Raw genomic sequence first — 26,843 nt, 5'->3', positions numbered from 1 at the left:
AGGTGGAAATAATGGCTTAAACATAAGAGTGATGGGGAGTGGCTAAAAGTGCATGCACGGGCAGATAGTTGATTTGAGATTTATAAAGTATCTTAGCGAACCATGTGGCGTACATACAGTTTTATAAATCCAATTATTTGTACACATACATCATTTTTGCCTTTCAAGCATAAGCATATTTTTAGTATTGAATCTAAGCAAGGTTTTATGCATGAGGCCGCTAGTTCCTTCTTATGATTAGTACTGCCCTGTGACCCTGACTTGAACTAAACAGTTAGAGAGTTTTCAGGAATACAGAGATAACTGTAAATATATTTTTTCATTTGCATTGTTTTCTTTATGTAAATAAAACTAGAATGTATTTAATTTGTTCATACACATAAATACATCCAAGTATTTTAGTAAATTATAAAAAGTTTTTTTTCTTTTTTATATTAAAGAAATTTAGTTTGCTCAATTTGCAAAAGGTTGTTACAAGAACTTTTTTGTTTTACTGGACTTACAATTTACAAAACTAATCCACATTCCTTTAGTAAAATGTATGATTTCTAGTAGTCTACAGGAGGTCCTTTAAGCACAAAACTATGAAGTCAATATATTTGGTCGCTTAATAATGGACACAAAAAATAAATAGTTTTACTAGAAGGTTCGCCCCTGCTTGTTTCGCACGCCAGCTACTTCGCGTCTCTGCCACTCACATTGTGAAGAGGGGGGCTGAACGCACCCCAAGGAGACGTGGTCGCTTCTCTGAAACGGTGATACGATGGGAAACAATTTTTTTTTTACCTCCTCTTTGCTCAATCAGCTGCTGGCTTTCTGCTGCTGCCATGCTGCGTGATCTGCATCTTGTGCAGCACTTCGAACATTTAAAAGCCTGTACAGCAGCTGTCCTATTCTTTGTGCTTTATTTCCGGCCCCAAGCGTGGTTAAATCTTTTGGCACAAAGTCCCATCTCGCGAGACGTGAGTTCTTAATATTTTTTAGTTTATAATTTAAAAATGGAATAAGAATCTGAAAATCTAACAACATCACATTAAAGTTCAATAAATTATGAAAAGAATGATACCAGACATATATATGTAGGTTTTAAAATAAGCCCGATTTAAAGAGTGACAAGATACGTGACATAAAAATCTCAGTGTTGCACTTTTAGGCTTAGGATTTTAAATATATAGAGTAGATTTGTCAAAATATTTTTGGTTGGCTATGGATATTTAAAGAAAAAATAAAAACAGAAGGATTAAATAATACTGTAGCACAACTGCACAAAAACACCAGCAAACTACTTTTAATCAACCATATACTGCAACATTTTTATCTATTAATAATAGAATAATGCAATTTTTTTTCAAAAATACATATATTTAGTACTAAAACAAACAAATGACTGACTTTCACAAAAGACACTGAGGAGGCATTTTTGAGGTGAAAATGAGATTAAATTGTTCCTTAGTTTATAATCAATACCCTCTCTGTGCAAATTTGGACAGTCTAGACCATAGCTATTCAATTACAAATTCAGTTACGTCAGATTTTCAAATCAAGAAAATTAGCTTGGTCGGACATTTTAAACGGCTGGTAAGTAGCAGGTAATTACAAATTTAAAACCAACAGAAATTAATGTATTGAATAACAAGAATATTTATTCATTGTTTCCCTTTTTAATTTGGTCACATCTGACACAGGCACATCAAAAAGTGCATAAAAAAACAATAAAAACGCTATTAATGCACAGAATATGAAGTAGTAACAAAAATTTTCTTCCACTTTTGAAATAAAAAAAAATATTTTTGGTCATAGATGACCTAGGCACATCTCAAAGTGCATAAAACAAAATATCGCACAGTATTAGCAATAACATTTGTTTCCCTTTTTAAATAAAATAAATATTGTGCATTTAATAGAATTTAAAAAAAACTATCAATGCTATCAGTGCACAAACCTATAAAAAGTGTAACAGTAACTAACACACATGAATACAATGTCTACTGCACACTGAGGGAACATAAGTTCATTTTAAATCACCACAAATGTGATTAGGCTTGGTTTTGTTACACATCTCAGATTATGTGAATATCGTGATGTGTCTTGCTACTGTATGGACTGTGCATGTGGAGCTAGGTTGGAAGACAGCATCAGGGCGAGAAGGAAGCGAATGGTTAAAGGGTAGGCAACGGGCAGACAGGCCATAGGAGACGATCTGTTTTTATTATTTTGGTGGTGTCTCCGTCAGCCAGACAACAGGCGGCGGGTAGGACACCGTTTATATTGCGGAACACCAAATCAAAATGTGAGTTGGCATCTTGAAGAATTCCCCAGAAAGGTGGCTCATGTGCATCTTATTCGAGAGGTTGTCACAATATGAAGTAGGCTATAGTTACCCTGCTGACTTTCTTAGTGGGAGAAGTGGCAGTTTTTGTTCTGAATGAGAGCAGTGACTTTTGGCCTATAAGATGTCACTGCAATCCGAAGACATTGATGAGAGCTGTTTTTTTATTGAGTTCATGTATGAAAAACTTGATTCACATACAGCATGTATGTTGATCCCAACATACTGAGCATGATGATTGCTACTTTTGTAACGTTAGGTAAGTGATGCACCTTGACTTCAGGCCAAAACTTCACAGGCCCATTAGTGTGAAGCTCTTGTGCCATGGTTACGGATAACTGTATGTCAACAAGTTCGAGTATGAATTTCCCCTTGTCAATGGAGGGGACCATTCCCTTTGGTCTGGTGGATAAGTCCCTTTCTGTTGCAACAGTGAACGGGTCTCTGTGGTATAACGGGTCCGTGGCTCAGAATGGCCATTTTAATAAATAAATAATGAACATGCTCACGCTGGGGAGTGGAGCAGGTGCAAGAAATTGTCTGTGAGGTGCGGGCAGTCTGATTGTCTCAATACAAGAAAAGAGAGCGGAAATTAAATGACATGAGAAGAATCATGCAGGGGAGAGAGAGAGAGAGAGAGAGAGAGAGAGAGAGAGAGAGAGAGAGAGAGAGAGAGAAAGAAAACAAGCCAGTGGATGGGAGTGAAGCCCTAAGAAGAGTGTGTGGCCATCTCTTAGGAAGGAGGCTGTGGGTCACTCCAGTTGAACAACTTTAGGAGCAGGAGTGACCATTACGTTCTAGAGCAGTGGTGACTGCAGGTTTTTGTTCAAACCAACTTCCGTTTTTCATTGGACTCTTAGCCTATTTAAGTGAGTCATTATTTCCCAGTTTCTGTATTTTGGAGTCAATGTGTAAACTACAAACTAAGTTTGCTAGATTTTTATTAAAATGTAATAAAGCAGTTATATGGGGAATATGTAGTTTTTTTTTTAAGTCATTAACATTATTTTCAACCTTTTTTCTTTCTGCTTTTCCAGATGTTCTGGTTATTTAATTGATTATTCACTAATTAGTGAGTTTGACACTGAAATCGTTGCTGCTTTCGTCATCCCGGGTGTCTGCTGTGCTGGTTGTTAATTGTCACTATTAGTGTTAAATGAAGGGAACAAACTGCACAGGAAAAGGGGAAAAAATAGGAAAACAACAAAAGAGAGTTATGTATTTATAGCCAGAAAAAAACAGAAATATTTCTAAATGTCTTATAAATGTAAAAGCCATACTGTTGTGTTTTTCTGAATGCAGAATAACGAGAAGAGTAAAAAAGACCAGTTAATTAAATGAGATCAGTTGTTATCGATTATTATCACCAATTGTGAATCTGGTTGGAACAAAAACCTGCAGCCACAAGGGGTCCCTAGGATCGAGTTTGGGAACCACTGTTCTAGAGGTACTTTCGCCAGGGGGAGCCAACGGCAGCAGTGGAAGCACAGAGTGCCCACTCCGGGTGGAGCCTGGATTGGCAGCGGTAGGGGGCAGAGTAGGGCTCAGGTGTCTGCACCTGCTGGTTGACATCTCTCCAGGCTGTGAGGTCTGAATAGGATAAGCCAGAGAGGCATCAGTTTTAAAGGAAGGCACCAGGGCTTGCAAATTATAAATGAGATTCCTGCCAGATAGATATATATCCATTAAAAACAAAGTTAAAACTATTTATGAGGTTTTAACTTAACCTTTTCACTAACTTTTATGGATTATTCACTTATTTATGGAAGACTTTTGAAGCACTGCACTTTCTGAACACTTGTTTTGTTTTGACTTCTTTTTAATACAAGCACATGCACCTTTCACCATCCCCTTGCTTGGTGTGTTTGTCCTCATCTGCTCAGTCATGACTATCGATGGTGTCAGGTTCAAGAAGCTCCCAAGAATGAAGCGGGAGCATGGAGCCAACCCACACCATCACAGTCTCTGGCAAAACCCATCACCTCTGTGGGCAGAGAAAGTTGACCAGCAAAGTTCTCTTTCAGCCTTGCAACGAAATCTGTCATCACATCCGTGATTTGTGTCAGGGACTAGATGCATTTGCGGAGTGTCAGAAAATGCAGCATTCGGCCTGTGCTCAGGTCAGCCGTGAAAAGATCCAGTTTGACTTGAAATGTATGGATCTGTTCCACAAGTTTAACAACAGTTTTGCCTCTGCCTTGCAGCCCCACATTTAGGTCATTCAGAAAGTTGCTCAGAAAGTAGACATTGACCATAAAGTTGTTGTCCAGTATGCGATTCAGATGTGCTTCTGCCTTTTTTTCTTGCTGCTGCAGAGGAAAGTTGTGATCTTCTCTTTGAGATCACAGAAACGCTCCAGTGCTTCGCCTTTAGACAGCCGCTTGTCATCACTGTGCAAAAGCAGGTTGTGTGCTCAGCTGTCATTTCAGACAGCAGCATGTGGAATAAGCGGTGTTAGAAACTTGATGTGGAGTGAATAAATTTTACTGTAGCCATGACACTGTTCATTGTCATTTTGAGCTCCCTGATTAGTTTTGCGCATAACATCGTCTGATGCATCTGAGGTGCAACATGCTGCCAAACCACTGACTTTTCCTGCCATGGACGGAGACCTATCCGTCACTAGCATGCACACAATCTTCATACCCAGACTATTGTCTTTGACAAAAGCTGAAAGTTCCTCAAAGACTGTATCGCCAGTTGTGTGTCCTTCTAACAGCAGTAAGTTGAGGAGTCCTTCTTGGAAGCATTTGCTGTCAAAAAAAAAATAACATATATACACAAGTGTGCAGTATCAGCTTTCTCTGTGGACTCATCTACTGCTATAGACACGACACTGGCTTTCTTCAGGTCTTCTAACAGCATTTCAAACACACCTGTAGCAAGAATTTCAACCCTGCAAATGTCTGAAGTGACTGACAGGGGTACATTTTTAATAGCAGATTAACTTATCATACTCGTTTTAATTTTGTTGTCACTTATCACCACATCCATGATGGCTAGCATACATGAAGGGAAGCTGTTGTAGCCCTCTCTTGGGCTGTGCATGACCACACCATGGTAGTACAGCTCCAGTAGTAAGATTCAATCAATCTCAGCACTTTTGCAGCCCTCTCCTGAGATCCCTCTGGAAAGTTTGTGCAGGAAGTCTTGTGTTTCTCAATGTGCTGCCTCCGCACATTGTAATCTTCAAATACCACAGCACACTCGTTGCAAATTAAACACGTTGGCTTGGCATTTGGATTTGGAGGTAAAATAAACAAGTATTTGTCAGTCCAGGCAGGGTGAGGGCTCAGGGCACCGCCCTAGAGAGGGCTGAATGACAGGATCAGGGTGAGAGGGGAACAAATGATAAAAGGTCAGGGAGAGACAGAAAAACAGAAGGCTACCCGTTTTTTAGTTGACCCTGTGAGAAGGCATAGTAAAGTACTGTTTATATTCAGAGGAGGGTAGTAACGACTTACATTTATTCCGTTACATTTACTTGTGTAACATTTTTAAAAAATTGTACTTCTAAGAGTAGTTTTACTGCACCATACTTTTTACTTTTACTTGAGTACATTTGTGAAGAAGAAACGCTACTCTTACTCCGCTACATTGGGCAACACTCGACTTGTTACTTTTTTCCATTTACACATTAGATACGCTATATTTTTGCCAGAGAGAAGTCGCCAGTGGAACTACTGCATGACTGTTTCACCAATCAGACGTAGCAACAATAATCACATGACTCTGTTTCACCAATCAGACGTAGCCATGCAGTCACATGACCACACACAAACTTCCAGTGTCTGCAGCCTGTGAGAGACTTTTTAGTCATGCGGGGCTCCTGTTCACTGCTAAACGGTCAAAGCTTCACTGCAAGAACCTTGAGAGCCAACTCCTGCTGAAGCTTAACCATCACTTCACTGAGTGAAGAACAAGCACGTTTTAACCAAACATGCACAGACATAGACAGTCATGGTAAAGTGAGACTTCTTGTACGTGCACAAGCTGCCTTGTTCTAATGTTATTTTCTATCAGCTGTGGTATTTGGAGGGCAAGTGTGTGACGATGCCGGTCCCCTACAGACTCCCTCTTCCCTCATGGAAGTCTGCTGAACCCACACCGTCGATAGCTATGATCGAGATAAGCTGACATATGAGGATAATTCACTGATGAGGCCAGAGGATGGTGGAAAAAGTGCTCAAGTGCTTTTATTAAAAACCAGTCAAAACAAAAGTAAAATCAACAAAAGTGTCAATGGTGCAGTGTTCTAAAAAACAGTACATATATAAATCCATAAAAATCATTGTGAAAAGTAGGGATAAAAAAATCAATAAATAAATCCGTTAAAAATCTGAGGTTAAAATGCAGACTAACTCCTCCTGATCTCCTTTTGGCTGACCTCTGTTTTGGCTGCCTCCAGGCATCACAGCCAGACCGCCCGAGGTTGTCTCTCCTCCCTTCTTCCTTCGCGCTCACGTGGTCGCACCTCGGAAGCCTAGGGAGGGCACCTGCCTTGCTCGCCACACTCCACCTGAATGTTCAGTGGGGCGAACTAGCCCCTAGAGCGCCACAGCTAACACTCTTTCATGGGGCCCTAGCTCGCACTGCTTCCTCCCTCCAGGTGGCCAGTTTGTCATTCTCAAGCCTGCCTTTCATGTCTTTTAACATCTTTTCTCCTTTTCTATGATTCCCCCTTCTTTTTTAGTGCCGACCCGTATACAGTGCATCCAGAAAGTATTCACAGCGCATCACTTTTTCCACATTTTGTTATGTTACAGCCTTATTCCAAAATGGATTAAATTCATTTTTTTCCTCAGAATTCTACACACAACATCCCATAATGACAACGTGAAAAAAGTTTACTTGAGGTTTTTGCAAATTTATTAAAAATAAAAAAACTGAGAAATCACATACATGTACATAAGTATTCACAGCCTTTGCTCAATACTTTGTCGATGCACCTTTGGCAGCAATTACAGCCTCAAGTCTTTTTGAATATGATGCCACAAGCTTGGCACACCTATCCTTGGCCAGTTTCGCCCATTCCTCTTTGCAGCACCTCTCAAGCTCCATCAGGTTGGATGGGAAGCGTTGGTGCACAGCCATTTTAAGATCTCACAAGAGATGTTCAATTGGACTCAAGTCTGGGCTCTGGCTGGGCCACTCAAGGACATTCACAGAGTTGTCCTGAAGCCACTCCTTTGATATCTTGGCTGTGTGCTTAGGGTCGTTGTCCTGCTGAAAGATGAACCGTCACCCCAGTCTGAGGTCAAGAGCGCTCTGGAGCAGGTTTTCATCCAGGATGTCTCTGTACATTGCTGCAGTCATCTTTCCCTTTATCCTGACTAGTCTCCCAGTTCCTGCTGCTGAAAAACATCCCCACAGCATGATGCTGCCACCACCGTGCTTCACTGTAGGGATGGTATTGGCCTGGGGATGAGCGATGCCTGGTTTCCTCCAAACGTGACGCCTGGCATGCACACTAAAGAGTTCAATCTTTGTCTCATCAGACCAGAGAATTTTCTTTCTCATGGTCTGAGAGTCCTTCAGGTGCCTTCTGGCAAACTCTAGGCGGGCTGCCATGTGCCTTTTACTAAGGAGTGGCTTCTGTCTGGCCACTCTACCATACAGGCCTAATTGGTGGATTGCTGCAGAGATGGATGTCCTTCTGGAAGGTTCTCATCTTTCCACAGAGGACCTCTGGAGCTCTGACAGAGTGACCATCGGGTTCTTGGTCACCTCCCTGACTAAGGCCCTTCTCCCCCGATCGCTCAGTTTAGATGGCCGGCCAGCTCTAGAAAGAGTCCTGGTGGTTTCGAACTTCTTCCACTTACGGATGATGGAGGCCACTGTGCTCATTGGGACCTTCAAAGCAGCAGAAATGTTTCTGTAACCTTCCCCAGATTTGTGCCTTGAGACAATCCTGTCTCGGAGGTCTACAGACAATTCCTTTGACTTCATGCTTGGTTTGTGCTCTGACATGAACTGTCAACTGTGGGACCTTATATAGTCGGGTGTGCACCTTTCCAAATCCAATCAACTGAATTTACCACAGGTGGACTCCAATTAAGCTGCAGAAACATCTCAAGGATGATCAGCGGAAACAGGATGCACCTGAGCTCAATTTTGAGCTTCATGGCAAAGGCTGTGAATACTTATGTACATGTGCTTTCTCAATTTTTTTATTTTTAATACATTTGCAGAAATCTCAAGTAAACATTTTTCACATTGTCATTATGGGGTGTTGTGTGTAGAATTCTGAGGAAAAAAATGAATTTAATCCATTTTGGAATAAGGCTGTAACATAACAAAATGTGGAAAAAGTGATGCGCTGTGAATACTTTCCGGATGCACTGTATATACACTCCCGTCTCCATGGACCTTAATCACACACTGCAGGAAGCCAATGAAGCAACTGAGAATGATTGCACCCGCACGTGCAGGTGCGACTCACTCCAACTACCTCATTAACTCCCCGCTGTCGTGCAATTGCGCCCACAGAGAGTGACACGGCTTTATGGATTTGAAACTGGCCTTTTTTTTTTTTTGAAGCCGCGGACCCGCTACACCACAAAGTGAATATACAGTATTATACTGTTAGTGTACAGTATATCTTGTCACTGTAAGTAGTTCGCACTGTTCAAACATACATGCTATCTAATGTAGGCATTGGCTTCAAAAGCTTTGTTGTGAAAAACTGAGATTTGGAACTTTGTGTTATTTGTGCATCTTTATTTTGTTACGATGTTATTTATTTTTACTCATTTTTTATTTTATTATTTGGAAATAGCAGAATTTGCACATTATTTTATATTTTTGTCTGTCCTATTACAGCATTTCTAAAAAATAAATCATTTATTATGTTCAAACAGTTACTCAGTACTTGAGTAGTCTTTTCACCAAATACTTTTTTACTTTTACTTGAGTAATTTTTTGGATGACTACTTTTTACTTCTACTTGAGTAATACTATTTTGAAGTAATGCTACTCTTACTTGAGTACAATTTTTGGCTACTCTACCCACCTCTGTTTATATCACAGCACACCAAATAAAAGCCATTTGGCATTTTGAAAATTCCCCGGGAATTATTCAACAGACCATCACTGTGACGATCCAACTTGAGATTCAGGCGATGAGGAGGCTGGACATCTACAGAGTCCTGTGGTTTCAAAAAGTGCAGCATGATATGCAAATGAAACATCTAAATGAGAGGGGGAGGCCCCTGGAAAAAGGGTGGAAGGATCATGAAAGACAGGATGCGATTAAAAAGTTGAGGTGTCTCCCACGGCCAGTCAGGGAGGAATTACACCAGTACACATTTCAGGAGTTTAAAACTGATGAGTCTTTACCTGCTAACTAAATGCCTTAACTTTTTAATCTCAATTGGACTCATTTAACTCCTCTACACAGCTCGTCTTCTGCTTCAGTGTCATTTGCCCAGGAGCACGCTGCTCTTTCATCCTCGTTCTCCTCTACTTGCTCGTTCACTCACAAGTGCCTCTTCCGCATATTTGCACCCTCCCCTTTCTCTCACCAACACTGTTCTGTTCTGTTCCAGTACCCACCGGGGCAAAACAACAGTTCGCTGCATTGTGGGTTGAATTTTGCTATGCTAAACGGAGTGTTGCACTCACCTCTGTACTACTGTAGGAAAGTATGTAGAAATATCTGAAGGCTTGCAAAATGTGTTTTTCTTTGTTTATCTCTGCATTTTTAGTGGGACCATGGACTAGGCAACTCGGAGGTTGCTTCTAGGCTGCATGTGGCCGATGGCCTGCCATTTGAATAGGCCTAGTCTAGACGATGACAGCATTTGTTTGAATCTGTTACATTTTAACCTATTGTACATTATTAAATTTTTTCAATGTGCAAGGTAAAATCAACAGAGTAACAAATATTACATAATCCCAACCCCTGTCCTGTATGAATTCCTGTTTGGTAGTCAACCATAACTTATATCTCGAATCTCCATCTTTTGCCTCTGAAAGGCAATGTAAAAAAAAAAAAAAAACTGGATAAACAATCATCTATTATCCTCTATCTGAGGAAGTGAGGTTTATTAAATTCTACAAAAGAGGCATCACTTAAGTTGAAGAACAGTCCACCAGATATTAAAGTAAAACTCCACCCAAATATGATACATTTTTAACACTTACCTTGTGTTTTTTCTAGCAATAGCCAAGAAAATTTTTAACCTTACGTTTTGTCTGATTTCCTTCGCAAGCCATTCATGAAGGGGATTTTCCTAAAATAATTTTTTTAACAGTATTTTACCTATGATACATGTGTTTGAGACATGAGCACACAACCAGATATCTGAAATATGTATTATGTGACACATATATACTGAGATTTTTTTCCATTGACATTTTTATATTATTTGCTGTTTCTTCAGCATTGGTCTCCAAGGAATACTGGTGTTGTCAGGAACTTTGCCATCTCCATTCTCTATGAAAACATAACATTATTTCTCTGCCATTACTATTACCAACAAAGGGTAAATAACAGATAAAAAAATATTCATTTTTGGATGGTGTATCCTTTAATCACAATGAGCTCTGAAACAAATGTGTGGTATGTAATAAAAAGGATTATTGTGTGACAAGATACTTAGTACAACATTACATAAATGCAAATTAAATTTAAGGTGTGCTTCAAGAAGAATTAAATGAAATGTCAGTTGTCTGAACACAGAACAGAAATCTTTTTAACAAGTATCTGACTGTTGGTCAAGAATACTGAAGTGCTAGCTAAGTCATTTCTGTTTTGGCAATGTGAAAAAACAAAATAACTTTCAGATTTATGCTTAAATGTTTTTTTTTCAACTCCATATTCAATGTATGTAAAATATATATTCTTAAAGTAAACTGTGACTTTGACTTCATGAGCCTGCTAATCCATCACAATATGTCTCCACAATGCCACTGCAGAGTGATCACGCTTGTACTCAAGTGAAAGGGCATAAAGTATGAAAGCTTGCTGTCTGCACATGTGATATTCAGCTTTGTCCAGCCAACTGATCAATTTATCCTCATGACAAAGCAATGGCAGTGATTTATGGCCAAGTACTTTTAGTCAGTTCAATCATATCATCTCTAGAAGAGAATTTACCTAATGTCTGCAACATTGTCCACCTTACCATGTGTCAGTTCTGCATTGATTAATTAATAGCTTTTTACCTTTCAAGAACTTGCTTCACTTGTAAGTACTATCCTCCACTTAAGTGCAATGACATAGATATACTAGAAATAAATGCACCCATAGTGTTTTTATATGCAATACTAAAAAAAGAGGCAGCACTGCCAATAGATGTTGATTGATTTCTAAAGAATAAGCAATTATGAAAAGAATGGAAGAATAAACAAGTCTTCGTTACAAGAGATTATTTTTTACTGAAATATATTTCACACATCTTACAGCTACAGTTTCCTCATTTCGTCTAGAATTACTTTATCTGCACTTACTTATATTAAAACCATTCTTACATTCACTGTGTGTTGGGGAAAAGATGTAAAAAACTTAATAATTCTACCTTTGCCTACTTACTTACGTATGTAACTGACAATGAATTACTACCAGCGGCAAAACTCATTTGTAAAACTTTAATTTTTCCCTTTTTAAAATCATTCAGATAAATAAGTTTATGAAACTTTAAACACATGTAGTATACGCCAAAGCATTTGCTTAAATGTAATTTAGCATGTTTTCCTTAGCAGTGGTGTGCAGCTTTGGGTTATTAATCCATTTTTTACTGAATCCAATTAAATCCACTTTTGCAATTACTGGGCCTAAGTCTTTTTTGTTATCATTTAGTCTAAGACAGGAAGCTTGAGTAGGGTACCAGTCCTTCGCACTCACAAGTTTAGTTAGAGCAAGGCAATAAAAAGTTGACAGTCTACCGAATATGTACGTTTTTGAGATTTGGGAGTACATTACAAATTCTTGGAGGAAAAAAAAAAACACACACACTCAGAGAGAGGATGGATGTGAAAATTTAATAAAGAGATAGTTATATGGTGTCATCTGGGAAATGTAATCCTAACAAAAGTAAGTTTTTATTGGGCAGTCAACCTTTGGATTGTATGGTGGATCATTAGTTAACATTGCTATCTTTCTGGTCCAAAGCCCTGGTTTATATCCTACCCCTTTGTATGGTATTCAGGTGTTTTCTAATTGCCATTAAAGTTTCACTCCTAAATATTTTGATATTTATATTTGATGACTATAAACAGGCCTGGTATTAGCGAGTGTGGGTATGTGCTCAAGTATGCATTGCAATAGATTGGTGTATGTATGCAAGGGAAAACAATACATTTGGTCAACTTATTTTTGTTATATTTTAAATGAAATGGAGTTACGTATTTTAATGCATTCTTGTTTATGGAGGCAATATATTGCAATTGGGTGGATGTGCTAGTAAGAATTTCACAGTACTCTTTACACATGAGAGATTTTCATACATCTCTGGGATGCCCTCCAAACTACCCTGGTCTTCTCTAGTCTAGTTGTAGTCTTGGCCAGAAGACGAGGTTATCAGGTGGTGCCAAATATTTATTGAGTATTTTGTCCCCAACCACAATACTCTCCAGGTCTCATCAAGCAAACACAAATCCACCTACTTTCTGAATCTTCCTTTTTAGTATAACTTGCAGGCTATCTTCCAGATATTGTTATTAAACATCTAAATAAATTACGGCACATATGTATGCACAGGACTAAGTTATTAAAACTAGATAGATACAGTGGTGTGAAAAACTATTTGCCCCCTTCCTGATTTCTTATTCTTTTGCATGTTTGTCACACAAAATGTTTCTGATCATCAAACACATTTAACCATTAGTCAAATATAACACAAGTAAACACAAAATGCAGTTTTTAAATGATGGTTTTTATTATTTAGGGAGAAAAAAAATCCAAACCTACATGGCCCTGTGTGAAAAAGTAATTGCCCCCTTGTTAAAAAATAACCTAACTGTGGTGTATCACACCTGAGTTCAATTTCCGTAGCCACCCCCAGGCCTGATTACTGCCACACCTGTTTCAATCAAGAAATCACTTAAATAGGAGCTGCCTGACACAGAGAAGTAGACCAAAAGCACCTCAAAAGCTAGACATCATGCCAAGATCCAAAGAAATTCAGGAACAAATGAGAACAGAAGTAATTGAGATCTATCAGTCTGGTAAAGGTTATAAAGCCATTTCTAAAGCTTTGGGACTCCAGCGAACCACAGTGAGAGCCATTATCCACAAATGGCAAAAACATGGAAGAGTGGTGAACCTTCCCAGGAGTGGCCGGCCGACCAAAATTACCCCAAGAGCGCAGAGACGACTCATCCGAGAGGTCACAAAAGACCCCAGGACAACGTCTAAAGAACTGCAGGCCTCACTTGCCTCAATTAAGGTCAGTGTTCACGACTCCACCATAAGAAAGAGACTGGGCAAAAACGGCCTGCATGGCAGATCTCCAAGACGCAAACCACTGTTAAGCAAAAAGAACATTAGGGTTCATCTCAATTTTGCTAAGAAACATCTCAATGATTGCCAAGACTTTTGGGAAAATACCTTGTGGACGGATGAGACAAAAGTTGAACTTTTTGGAAGGCAAATGTCCCGTTACATCTGGCGTAAAAGGAACACAGCATTTCAGAAAAAGAACATCATACCAACAGTAAAATATGGTGGTGGTAGTGTGATGGTCTGGGGTTGTTTTGCTGCTTCAGGACCTGGAAGGCTTGCTGTGATAGATGGAACCATGAATTCTACTGTCTACCAAAAAATCCTGAAGGAGAATGTCCGGCCATCTGTTCATCAACTCAAGCTGAAGCGATCTTGGGTGCTGCAACAGGACAATGACCCAAAACACACCAGCAAATCCACCTCTGAATGGCTGAAGAAAAACAAAATGAATACTTTGGAGTGGCCTAGTCAAAGTCCTGACCTGAATCCAATTGAGATGCTATGGCATGACCTTAAAAAGGCAGTTCATGCTAGAAAACCCTCAAATAAAGCTGAATTACAACAATTTTGCAAAGATGAGTGGGCCAAAATTCCTCCAGAGCGCTGTAAAAGACTCATTGCAAGTTATCGCAAACGCTTGATTGCAGTTATTGCTGCTAAGGGTGGCCCAACCAGTTATTAGGTTCAGGGGGCAATTACTTTTTCACACAGGGCCATGTAGGTTTGGATTTTTTTTTCTCCCTAAATAATAAAAACCACCATTTACAAACTGCATTTTGTGTTTACTTGTGTTATATTTGACTAATGGTTAAATGTGTTTGATGATCAGAAACATTTTGTGTGACAAACATGCAAAAGAATAAGAAATCAGGAAGGGGGCAAATAGTTTTTCACACCACTGTAGATAGATAGATAGATAGATAGATAGATAGATAGATAGATAGATAGATAGATAGATAGATAGATAGATAGATAGATACTTTATTAATCCCAAGGAAATTTACATACTCCAGCAGCAGCATACTGATAAAGAACAATATTAAATTAAAGAGTGATAACAATGCCGATAACAGACAAGACAATAACAATGCCGATAACAGACAGACAATAACTTTGTATAATTTTAACATTTACCCCCCCCCCGGGTGGAATTGAAGAGTCGCATAGTGTGGGGGAGGAACGATCTCCTCAGTCTGTCAGTGGAGCAGGACATTGACAGCAGTCTGTCGCTGAAGCTGCTCCTCTGTCTGGAGATGATACTGTTTAGTGGATGCAGTGGATTCTCCATGATTGACAGGAGCCTGCTCAGCGCCCGTCGCTCTGCCACGGATGTCAAACTGTCCAGCTCCGTGCCTACAATAGAGCCTGCCTTCCTCACCAGTTTGTCCAGGCGTGAGGCGTCCCTCTTCTTAACTAATGAACACAGGCTTGTTTTGCTTTATTTATTGTAACAAAGAAGTGTTTAGAATTTTACCTCTAGGCTTACTTTGCAAAGTGATTCTGATTTATTGCAGTCATAGGGAAAACAATAATTGAGACACTTTTTTGAAAAGTGTGCATTAGTAGTTCACCTGGGAGTGAACTACTACTAATTAAAGACTGTACTAAAAACCTGAGATGTACAAGCACCCTGGAAGACTTTTTTTTTATATTATTCTTCCTAAAGAACTGACTTTTTAATCAATCTTCCTGAGCTTCAGATGTTAATACATAAAAGAAAAGTATTGTTCATAATATTAGTAGTTTTGTTGGACTCAAGAATATGGTATTATGTTATAGTACACAGAAACAAGATTATCAATCTGTTTTATACATCTAACAGAACTGTGTAGCTATTTGTCACCTCATTAACCAAAAAGACAAAATGATGAGTGACAGTGAGGAAATTACAGACTGTATGGAGAACTGATAAGAAACAAGGAATATCCTGAATAGTCTCCCATCCACGTACTGCTGTCCATTCAATAACCTGATTTACAATCAATTGCTGATCAGGTATTCTAGTCTAGCTTCAAAGCAAGCATATATTAAAAGGCTAGCAGAGGCAGAGAGAATAGCATTTGTAGCAGTGAAAGTGATTAATAATGTATATATACAATTGCAAATTTCTGGGAAGAAATGTCTCTAAAACCAAATCACTTGAGTAAGCCTCATTTCAGTCAGTCATTCTGTTGAATGCTTTTAACAAAAAACTTAAATCTATTAAACAATCCTGTTAAATTCACTAGTTCCTTAGAAAAATATAAGGACGAAGATATAGAAGCCTGCAGTGAATTTCAGCTACTCTGTCACAACTTTGTGGTACAGCAGGTTTTATGGGTCACAGCACCACATTGACACCTACAGCAAATAATAATTTATTTTTCCTGAAAAAAACAATAATGAAGTTGAAATTTTCTTTTACATTGCTACATGCTCTAAAAACAAGTATAGCTTTTTACATTTTCTGTCAACTAAAATATTTTTGAATGCAGTACCATGTTTATAAACACATTACTATCACTGTACTAGAAAAATTGAGAAAACTTTATTTCAGTCTTGAGGCAATTATTTAAAAATAAAAAATACACAATCATGATATACAGAAGGTTGACTTAAAACCTATTTGCAGTTCTATCTGTAGAAGCACAATAGTGATGATTAATAGCCAGGTTAAGGTGTTGCTCAACCGTGATAGTTTATGTTAAATGTATTGTGTAAAATATTAACATCTTGGGGGTTTTGTACCCAGTCAATATGAATTAAAGAGTTTCTCATTTCCTTCCATAGATGTATAGAATTACTTAAATTTTGCCATTTGCTGCCAGTGTGTACAGTGGCTTACCATTTTAAGCAACACTGAATATTTTTGAGGGAAAAAAAATCTCTCCTTTGGTGTAAAATTTCATTTAGATAGCACATTTCTTCTCTGAAAGTGTATTGTACCTTACACATCTCTGCAAATACCATGTTATTTAAAAATTCTTTCTATTTTTGTCAAACCATTTTCTGTTTCATTTTTGTATGATTAAACAATGCTATAAGACATTGTTTTAAAAATCAGTTTTATGTTAGTTAAGGTCTTGTTGCATAATAGTAAATAGATGCATTTTCGCAGTACCTAAAGTGTTACCAAAAATATAGTTAAAACTGACTAATTTCACTAAAAAACATTATTTTTCTTTTATTTGGGGGCTGATGTTTCTGAATTCATCAGTCTGATGACAGACTGATGTAACAAAGGGAGCATCCTTATATAACAGATATTGTCAGAACTCTTTTGCGACCCTCCACAATGGGGCAACACCCTGAAACGAGATTGACACGTCTGTCGAGGCCTGCTTGTCCACTTCCAAGGCAACCACAGGTTCACAGTGTCCAGCAGGTTCGAAGCACCTTGCAGGTTTGCAATGCCACCGATGCAACGGCAAGCTAACTGCCTCCTTGGGCAATGCGTCTGTTGCCCCGATAGGCAATACTATAACTTGGCCACTGACTGGGCCATAGGCCTGCCCATTTCCTGTGTCTGTTTGTAGCAGAGTGGTAGCTCCCACTGCAATAAATAACCTTGGTGTTCCTGTTTCAAGTTGAATAAAGCTGTTTTTTCTGAAATCTTTAGACTCAGCCTCGTCTTTTGGGTGCAAGGCAGCGGCTCACATGTCACAGACTGATGTAACAAAGGATGCATCCTTAACTAACAGATATACTGTATATTGACTAACCCGGGTGCCATAGAATGTCCAAGAATTATAAATACTCATGCATTTCAGAACTATCTCAGTTCAGCCTCAAGCCTGCTTGAGGTTGCTAGGCTGCCTTGACACCTTGGTGTAAATAAAGGAAGCCTGGAATCATCATTAAACTGATTAATAAAAAACAAAATACGTGATAGTTTTCCAAAACATTGACAGAACTGACTTAAAAGCGTAGGATAGGAATTCTTGATTGTTAAACATACATATATTATTTAACATTGTGTTAAAGTACTGTGCTGTTTAAGTATACTCCGTCATAAGGCCTTACCTTTACTTGCATTATACTAGTAAATGTCTTGGCATCCTCAGCTACTCCACCCAAATAAAGGTTTTTAGTAAACACCGGAGGGTGATCATTTTCATCTTGAACTTCAATAAATACTTTTGCTGTATTTGCTAAAAAAGAAGAAAAAAATCAATAAAACACAGTATCTGGGCATGAATTAGCAGTTAAGATGGCTTAAATCCTTATTTAACCTCAATATTCTGTTTTTTAAGTTCTTTCATGGAGCTAAAAATTACAATTTCTATCTTTGATTCATTTTACACTTGATAGGCTATGCTTAACATAAAAAGAAAATAATATTGGATGTCTGTGGCTGAGATTGCAAACAAAATGTTCAAATAATATAAAATGTTTGTCCACATTATATACCAATTTCTATGTTGCATTGTCTGGTCTACTACTCTGACACCTGAATCAGGCCAAATGATGCCAAAGGTTCACTACATGGATGTTTTTATTTTTTCCCCTCCCAAAATATACAATTTAGTGAGAAGAGGGTTTCAAGACATAAGGGCTGCACCCACTTTGGACCATTTACAGAATATATTTTAGATAGTTTTAAACAAGATATAGGTGAGTTGTGCACAATTTTAGTTTGAATTACAGCATATTTTGCACAGGCTGAAGAAGAATGTGTTCTATGGATGGTTGAATTCCATTCTTTATATGAAATTGTAATTGAAAAGTCTAATTTCCAACACCCAACCCCCCCCCCCCCCCCCCCCCCCCTTTTTATTTCTAGTGGTAAATTTCTTGAAATTTGTTGGTAGAATCTAGAGAAAAGCCAAGCAAAATGACACCTTTTATTGGCTAACTAAAAAGATTACAATATGCAAGCTTTCAAGGCAACTCAGGCCCAAGATTCAAGATTACATCTTGCCTGAAGAAGGGGCCTGAGTTGCCTGAAATGCTTGCATATTGTAATCTTTTTAGTTAGCCAATAAAAGGTGTCATTTTGCTTGGCTTTTCTCTACATTCATAATGGCTAACACGGTACAACAACCTAGTACTACTGGTAGAATCTAGAAATACTGCTTTTATCTTCATCAGTTCAATTCTCTTTAAATGATTTTTGTAAACCATTCTTCACTAAGTGCAGGCTGACAGCAAAATAATAAGTTTGAAGTTAAAATACAAATTGCAAATTTTACAAAATACATAAAGTATTCACATAAAAATACAGATTTAGCTGAACACAGAATTAAAAAAAGCAATTTCAAATTGACTGACATAAATCAATCCTAACAATTAATGTCCACTATTATTATTTTTGAGATATGATTGGTTGATATTGGAGGTGAGGAAAATGAAAATACTAGTCAACAGCACCCCTGGTGAAACTTTTGATAAAATTTCTAGCTTTCACACAGAAAAAATACTAAATTGATGGAAGATTATATGTAATATGTAAAAGTTCATATTAATGCATACACATTTTTATATACAGATCTTTAAATGTCTGGAGAGGTTAAAGAAGTTTGGAATATATGATTATCATACACAGGGCCCCTGTACTGGTACCATATCTTAAAAGAATTGTGAACTACCTGGGATTTTATTTTCACAGGTTGGCAGGTGTGGTTTCCTTGACTTCCAATAATACAGCTGAGATCTAAAGTTACAATTAAGTCTTTTAAAAAAGGAATGGTTTATATATACAGTATGTGCATACTGCATATACTAGCCAGAGTTAATTTAGGTTTACACAGATTCCCCACAACCAAAATATACCACCCTTCAGCGTTGTCAGAGATTATGAATGCAATTGCTTTGTGATATAAAATTCCCAAACCTCTGCAGTAGAGTGAAAAGGTTGATCAACCAAGTGTCCTTTCAACCTGGACTGATCTTTACCATTTAAGTGGGTTTCCTTAAGAAATATTGCCCATAAGGAGAAAAACATTTCATTTAAGGTCACGATTGAGGATTTTGATGTACATAAAAAATAGTGAGTGGTCAAAATCACACTGCTTTGGTATTTTGAAAAACATTTTCCAAGAAAAAAAAGAACAGATTATTACAAATTTCACATTTGTCTGTGCTGGGACTTAACACAAATAAAACTGCAATAAAATGAGGAAAACAATAATAACAAATAAGACCTCTCTGTCTCTCTCCTCTGTTCCTGTTAGTCACTACAGGCATGGCAGTGACAAGGTCAGACACTTCAAGTCCAAGTCCTTTGACATGTCAAGAAATGTGTCATGCCCAAAACAAACAAAGTTTTCTCAACAAAATTAAGCCAATAGTTTGTGGAGACATCCATAATTACCACATACAAAAAAGCAAACTTAATAATTACAATTTGGACAAAGAAGCAAAGTAAGAAATAGTTAAAATTAAAAAGGAAAAAAGTCTGAAAAAAGTTAGATTATATTTTATCGTTTTAAATTAAACTAAATTGCACAAAAATCACCTACATTCCACAGAGAAACAGCTTAGAAGAAAATGAGTAACAAATAAGAAATTCTAATATGAAATTGTAAAGCATTTTCAGGAAAGGATAAAAACTAATGATAAGGTAGATAAATCATCTTTTTCAATACATTTGGACTTTTATTCAGGATTGGACTGCCTGCACTCGATGGTGATGCCCTTCCTCTGAGTCATCTCACCCCTGGTCACTAACCAGAAAATAATTAAAGAAAACACTATTCTGCTCAACCAATATATGAGGACTTGGCAAAACTGATAACCAAGATCTCTATTTAATTTTAAGCTAGCATTACAATTGTTAAGGCAACTGCATTTCAAAATAAGTCCAATAACTTGTAGTCCATGTCACCTGTTTTATAAACTGCTGATTTAAAGCATTGATCTTTTTACTGTATATTTCCACAGTTATACACATTACAACACAGAAGCATCAGTGTTGCATGCTAATGAATCATAAGGTAATTATTCATCTTGACAAATACTAGGAAGTCATCTAAAACAGTTGCATATGTTGAGTCCAGATGTGTGTAGACTTGACACTACTATTTAAAAAAATGTCCTTGGAGTATGAAAATTTATTGAGCATTTATGATTTTAAATTGCAAATTATAATTTTATTTAAGTAATATTTTTTCACTTTTCCAGGAAATGAAGGGATATAAACTTCATTCACCATTAGACATTATTTAAAGTATTTTAAAATGAATTCATAAGCATCTTAAACCAGCTGAAATGGGGAATAAATATTTTCCTGCAATTTAAGTGAAAAACTAATTAAAATTCAACTTGTTACACTGGATACTATCTCTGTGGTATTTGTATGGAATAATTACTATGTCATTGTCTAGAATGTGCTCACCAGGCCTGACACACTTACTACTAGTGGTGCAATAAGTATACACAAAACAAATTAATTAAATGAAGAACAAATGGATTTTATAATTAAAGACTATGACACTCTATATTTGAATTTTGTGCACAAATAATAATAAATTACATTTCTGTTGCATTATTGTTAATATACAGCAAGGATGTCTGGATTCTATATTAAAGTTTAAAACATATATTCAATTATTGTTCATTGTCTCCTGACATCTTGTCTCTTTACTTCTGCACTAAAATATTACTTAACAACCACAGGGATTACTCTAAACTTATTGCAAATCAAACATAATTGTTTAGAAAACAACTACCTTCAAGGGAACATTTGTAAATCAATACTGTTTTGCTACGCTTAAGCTACAAATTTACTTTAGTGGTTTGTCCAAATTAAATGTGCCTTCTTTATTCAATTGAAACTTTTTGTCGATGCTCTACTAATCAATGAATGACAAGTAAGCAAGTACAATTAAAAAAAATATACTAAGCAGGCATGTAATTAACCACTGTCCTGGAAGAAATATTATAAATGGGCTTGCCTTGATCAAAAATTATTAATATACTTTAATTTAGGGTTCAGATCTTGAACAAGTTTAAAAGTAATAAATTCATAACATTGTACTCACAGGTTATTCACCAACATACCTAAACTAGTTTAGAGTTGTGTGGATCAAAAGCCTCTCCAGGCAACAAGCATTCCACCCACACATGAATTAAATAAGCAAAATCTATTTAAACCTGTTTGCAACAATTAATCGTTTAATAATGTTTATTACCAAAAGAGTACATCTACCATGACCAATCCTACCTCTTTCATACAGTCATTAAAATTTTGTCACATTGAAGGCCAGAGCAAATCGTTCTTTTTTAAATTGAAACAAATATAAAGAATGATTTAGGCTGTTTCACAACTACTGTTAAACAATTTTTACAAAGCATGTGATATAGTTTTATAATACCTGTACTGTACATGTATTATTCCTACTGATTATAGCTCAGTAATTTACCATAAATAAAAAAATACATATTAAGTGAGAAATTTATTGAGTGAAAATTTTATCATTTAATATTATTATCTTAATATTAATCATGCAAGCATAAAAAAGAAAAAATTCCAAAAATACAAAACATACATTTTTACATGCAAATGAACTCACGTCAGAATGTATAACGGCTGGCTCACAAATAAATGAACCTTGATCTAGATTGCATTTATACTCGCATACATTAGTATTTATCTTACACTAGGAAAACACATTATTTAACTCTGAAATTACATAAGAAGCACTTTTATATAATATAACAAGGTTTTTCCCAAATTAAACTTCCACAGACTCTACAAAACAAGATACAGCTGAAGGGCAGGTCATGTCAGGTTTCTGTAGCCAAATATTATATGTATTTTTGGCCAGGTTTTCAGTTACAGAAACAATGCTCTCCCACAGAGAAAAGCAGTTTCAGCAATGGCGTTTAGTGGGACAAAATCATTTATTGGACTAATTTATGTCAACAACATGGCACTGTGGTACAATGAGTACTACTGTTGTCTCATGGATCCAGTGTCCCAGGTTCTAGTTTCTAGTTTAGATTAAGAAAGTTTGAGAATATTATCAATAAGGCAATAAAGACTACAAACTCCTGCTTACTGACTGGCTGAATATCACAATGGTTTAACATCGAGTGCTGCCTTGTTGTAATTCCTTTAAACAGCCAAACCATGTCACCTCAAAAGAGCTGAAGACCTAAGAGAGATCGTTAAGAATATTGCCCATGAACTTATTTCTCTGAAGATGTGCTGCATTCCTCTTCTTGACCACCATTTTTAAGAAGATGAAAACATTATGTTTTACTGTTCTTCAAGGGTTTTGCCATATTACTGCCTTTTTAAAGGTTTATGCTATTAGTAAAGGATGCAAGATAAAATAACTGTTCTTTCAGAGAGTGCATTTCAAATAACAGTGACTTAGCATTCTACAGTTAAGAGTTATAGCCGACCCTGTAATGTATGACCAAAATACATATCCCCTTAGAATATCTGAGGTATACAACACATCTAGAATAAAACCAGTATTTATTTTTTACTTACTTTTTGATGGCACTCGTAGGTTTGACCGGACTACTTGTATCGAATCTGCTTGAACCCGAAGCACATAGCTTGTGATTGTTTCATAGTCCAAAAATTTTTTAGTATAAATGTCTCCTGTCTTATTGTCAATGCTAAATTCATCTGTGGAGAAAAAGATATTACATAAACCAAAAAATATTTGTACTTCTTTTGTAAACTAGAATTATTTCATTTTAGGTTGTTTCACATTTCATTAAAAGTGTATCCTAGGATGTCTAACTAATGGTTAAGACATCAATGTTTGAAGAATAAGTTTGGCATTCTTCAAGTCAGAGTTATTATTTTATAATCATGTTATATTAATTTGCCATATGAAACTGTGTTTTAAAGTGATGCGTTTATTATACATTTTAAATAAAACACAGCCTGCTCTTGCATTTTAATAATGGAGGTAAAGCATGTTGGGGTCTCATCATGCAAACAAAAGCATTAAAACTTGCTAAATATATCTATTTTTCAAGTCATATGTATTAAGCAGTATTGATCTGTACCCTGAATTTGCGTACATCGTATCCATGTAATTTTAAGAAGAAAAAAAAGAAAAACATATTAAACTATATTAAAAGGAGGCAGGCTGTGTGCTTCAGCCCCAGGGGGGCAGTTTTCTCCAGCATATATTTTTTTATCTTGTAAAGTTGTTTCCGAGCATTGTTATTGACATGATTCAATATTAATACCCAAATGTGAATTGCTGTCTTTGATCTGAAGACAACTAGTCAATACTTAAAGAAAAAGGTCACTTATGAATGCTCTCAATCTTTTACTATATGGATGCTATGCATGCTTAGTAGTCTAGCAGTAGAAAGATTACGCATGTAGCATGCAATCCAGTGGCCACAACTGATGTTATAGGCATACATTTAGTTTTAATCACAATGAAATTTAACAAGTTTAGTAGAGATGTTGCTGCATGTTTTACCCGTATATTTATGGATTGACTGCCATCAGTGAGTGTGAGTTTACTCATTTAAAAACTCATCCTCAGCTATTACTATATCCTCAGCAAAAGCAACCCTATACATTTTGATAATTAGTTTGTAGTGTTTCTATTAAATATATCTTGGTTAGACTCTATCGCACTCTCTGCCTTTTTCACTTTGTCAGTATTTTTTTATACACACGATACGCCATGGAAAGTGCATAATGGTAAGGGCTGATTGGCCCTTTGAACTCAGTATTGACATGTGGGTGGTTTAGCTCTTTCAAAAATCTAAAGCTACTACAAACAATGCAGTTCAGTGTAATCAATTCAGTTCAGATTTATTGTTATGTATACACAGTACAATGAAACTCTTATGTGCACTTTTCTCCTACTGCATGCTATGCAAAATAACAATAATAATGTAATAGATAAAAAGTAGGTGCCGTTACAGAAAAAGTAGTCATATGATCTGAATTCACATCTGTCTGTTGCTAAAAGGCATGGCAGAACATAACTATTTCAGAGATAGAAAGCTTTGGAAGCTTTAGAAATTTGGCAAAAATGGAATGGGACTCAAAAACCAACCCCTGTTGCCAAATATGAGCAGATAAGCAAACAGTAAATGTAGTGCTAAAAAACTGTGATAACATTTTTTATTTCCAGTTTTACTTTTGTTGTCATCAGCATGCCTCAGAAACATTCAAGGCACGTTTTCTTAAGTCAAAACCTTTGCTGCTTCAAGGTGGACATATTTGGTAGGTTTAAAAGCTTTTGTTTTCATGTTTAATCCTCAGTACCCTTTAACTCTATTATAAAAGGCAAGAGCAGGTTAGATATTTTTTTAAATATATACAAACATTCACTTTAGAATGCAATTTCATGTGGCAAATTAACGTTAACTTGAAAAATACTGAACTTATCCTTTAAAACACAAAGAAATCCAGTTTAGTGCTTATCCTTTGACTCATTGTGTGACCATCAGCAAGTCACTTAACTCCATACATATATATATATTATACAGTATATATAATGTATTTATATATAGTGTATAGTTACCAAGATGTGGGAGTAAAACAGAGTCGGTGAGAGTAAAAGGTTGTTCAGTTGGTAAGAGCTGAGCTTGAGAGCTATCAAAGACACGTAGCCCTTTAATTTGAAATAAGAGATTTAGAGTACTGGGGTACCTGGGACTGCTAGAGAGAGCCATGGGAGGAAGACCTCAAGAGTCTCAAGATTAATTGTCACAGAAATATGTCCAAGGTGTGGTTTAAAGCTATTCCTCTCTCACATACCAATACCAACATCAGCTTGGATTAAAGATTGTGAATTTCCCCCTGGGATTAATAAAGTATCTATCTATCTATCTATCTATCTATCTATCTATCTATCTATCTATCTATCTATCTATCTATCTATAGAGATGAGTTAGGAGTTAGTTGGAGACAGACATAAAGATATAAAGTGGAAGTAAATGGAAAGTGAGTGGGAGTGTTTGAATCCTGGGGCACTTCACTTTAACAGTGAGCAAATGGCTGTCCCAACACATCTGTGGTTTAGAACTACAGCCTAGACACTTAAGTCCACATAGGGGTAGCTTCGTGTTTATTTTCTTCCCTTTTTTATACTTTATGTTATCTCCTTGATCATCCCTCTCCATTTGCTTCTTTATTAGTTAGTTTTGTTGTTGTACAGGTTAAAATACAAAGAAGATCTGAAGTAGAAGGGTTTGACTGGCGATAAAGAGCAGGACCAAATTATTCGGAGGAGGTTGATGAAGCACATCGACCCCACATAGAAGTGGGAAAAGATGAAGAGGAAGAAGAAGATGATCTGTTATACCTTATCCAAGCCCAAAACCTGTATAGCTTGACTCAGTACAGCTGCCAGGGTTTTCTTGATATTTTTCCATTTGTTGCTTTGCATTCTTCAATTATTGATTTCCCTCTTGTGTGTGCTTATTTTGCAATATAAATAGTATTAACCAATCTTAAAAATAATAATTCTAAAAGAACAGCTTAGTGGGTTGTATGGTTCTTCATACGTCCATTGTGTGACAAAGAACCATTTAATTCTGCGGAAGGTTCTTTGCATATAAATTTGGTTCCTTACGCTTTGAAACAGTTCCTAATATGTGGGCAAACCACAAATATTTAATGTATAGTAGGTTATCTAGCAGGATTGTAACAGATCAGAAAAATCAGAACTTAGCCTGTGTTATTGAGTCCCGTTAAAGTTATGAACTCACTGCTGTTTCACAAATCTGCTGTATTTTATTCAAAATCAAAAGAAGCCTGTTGTCAGTTTAAAAATAAAAACAAAGTTATCTTTTTGTAAACTTCATATGGATGGATTTTCCAGGAACCAAAAAATGGCTTCCCTATGACATCACTCTGAAGAACCACTTTGGAACCTTTGGCAGACATGCTCCCTGGAGGAGGAGGAGGAGGAGGAGGAGGAGGAGTTTAGGAGCACACACTGATACAGCACATTGCCGCACCCACCACATGACAAACCAACTCAGGACCCCAGGTTAGGACCCGAGTGTAGCCATGCAACGGGTGACACCTCAGCACCACACTAGTTCAGATGGAATGGAACCAGTGTGAGGTTTTTTATGGTGGCTGGAGTGCCAATTCTGCCACCAACCCCCAAGTATTTCCCTGCAGGTTGGAGGGCCTACCTACAG

At 36.9% G+C, this 26,843-nt stretch overlaps 1 protein-coding gene across 1 annotated transcript in view; it reads right to left on the bottom strand.

Moving 5' to 3' along the window:
• pcdh15b (protocadherin-related 15b) overlaps nt 1–26,843 on the bottom strand; it is a 718,592-nt gene that overhangs the window by 73,340 nt on the left and 618,409 nt on the right. The window contains exons 27-28 of the mRNA XM_051923141.1: nt 23,197–23,337; nt 17,778–17,905 (exon numbers count right to left, since the gene is read on the bottom strand). Of these exons, the coding sequence (XP_051779101.1) occupies nt 17,778–17,905; nt 23,197–23,337 (269 nt within the window). The remainder of the gene's footprint in view (nt 1–17,777; nt 17,906–23,196; nt 23,338–26,843) is intronic.

This window comes from Erpetoichthys calabaricus, chromosome 2, assembly GCF_900747795.2.
Source record: "Erpetoichthys calabaricus chromosome 2, fErpCal1.3, whole genome shotgun sequence".
Classification (NCBI taxonomy): domain Eukaryota; kingdom Metazoa; phylum Chordata; class Cladistia; order Polypteriformes; family Polypteridae; genus Erpetoichthys; species Erpetoichthys calabaricus.
This window is presented reverse-complemented; position numbering and strand designations above follow the sequence as displayed.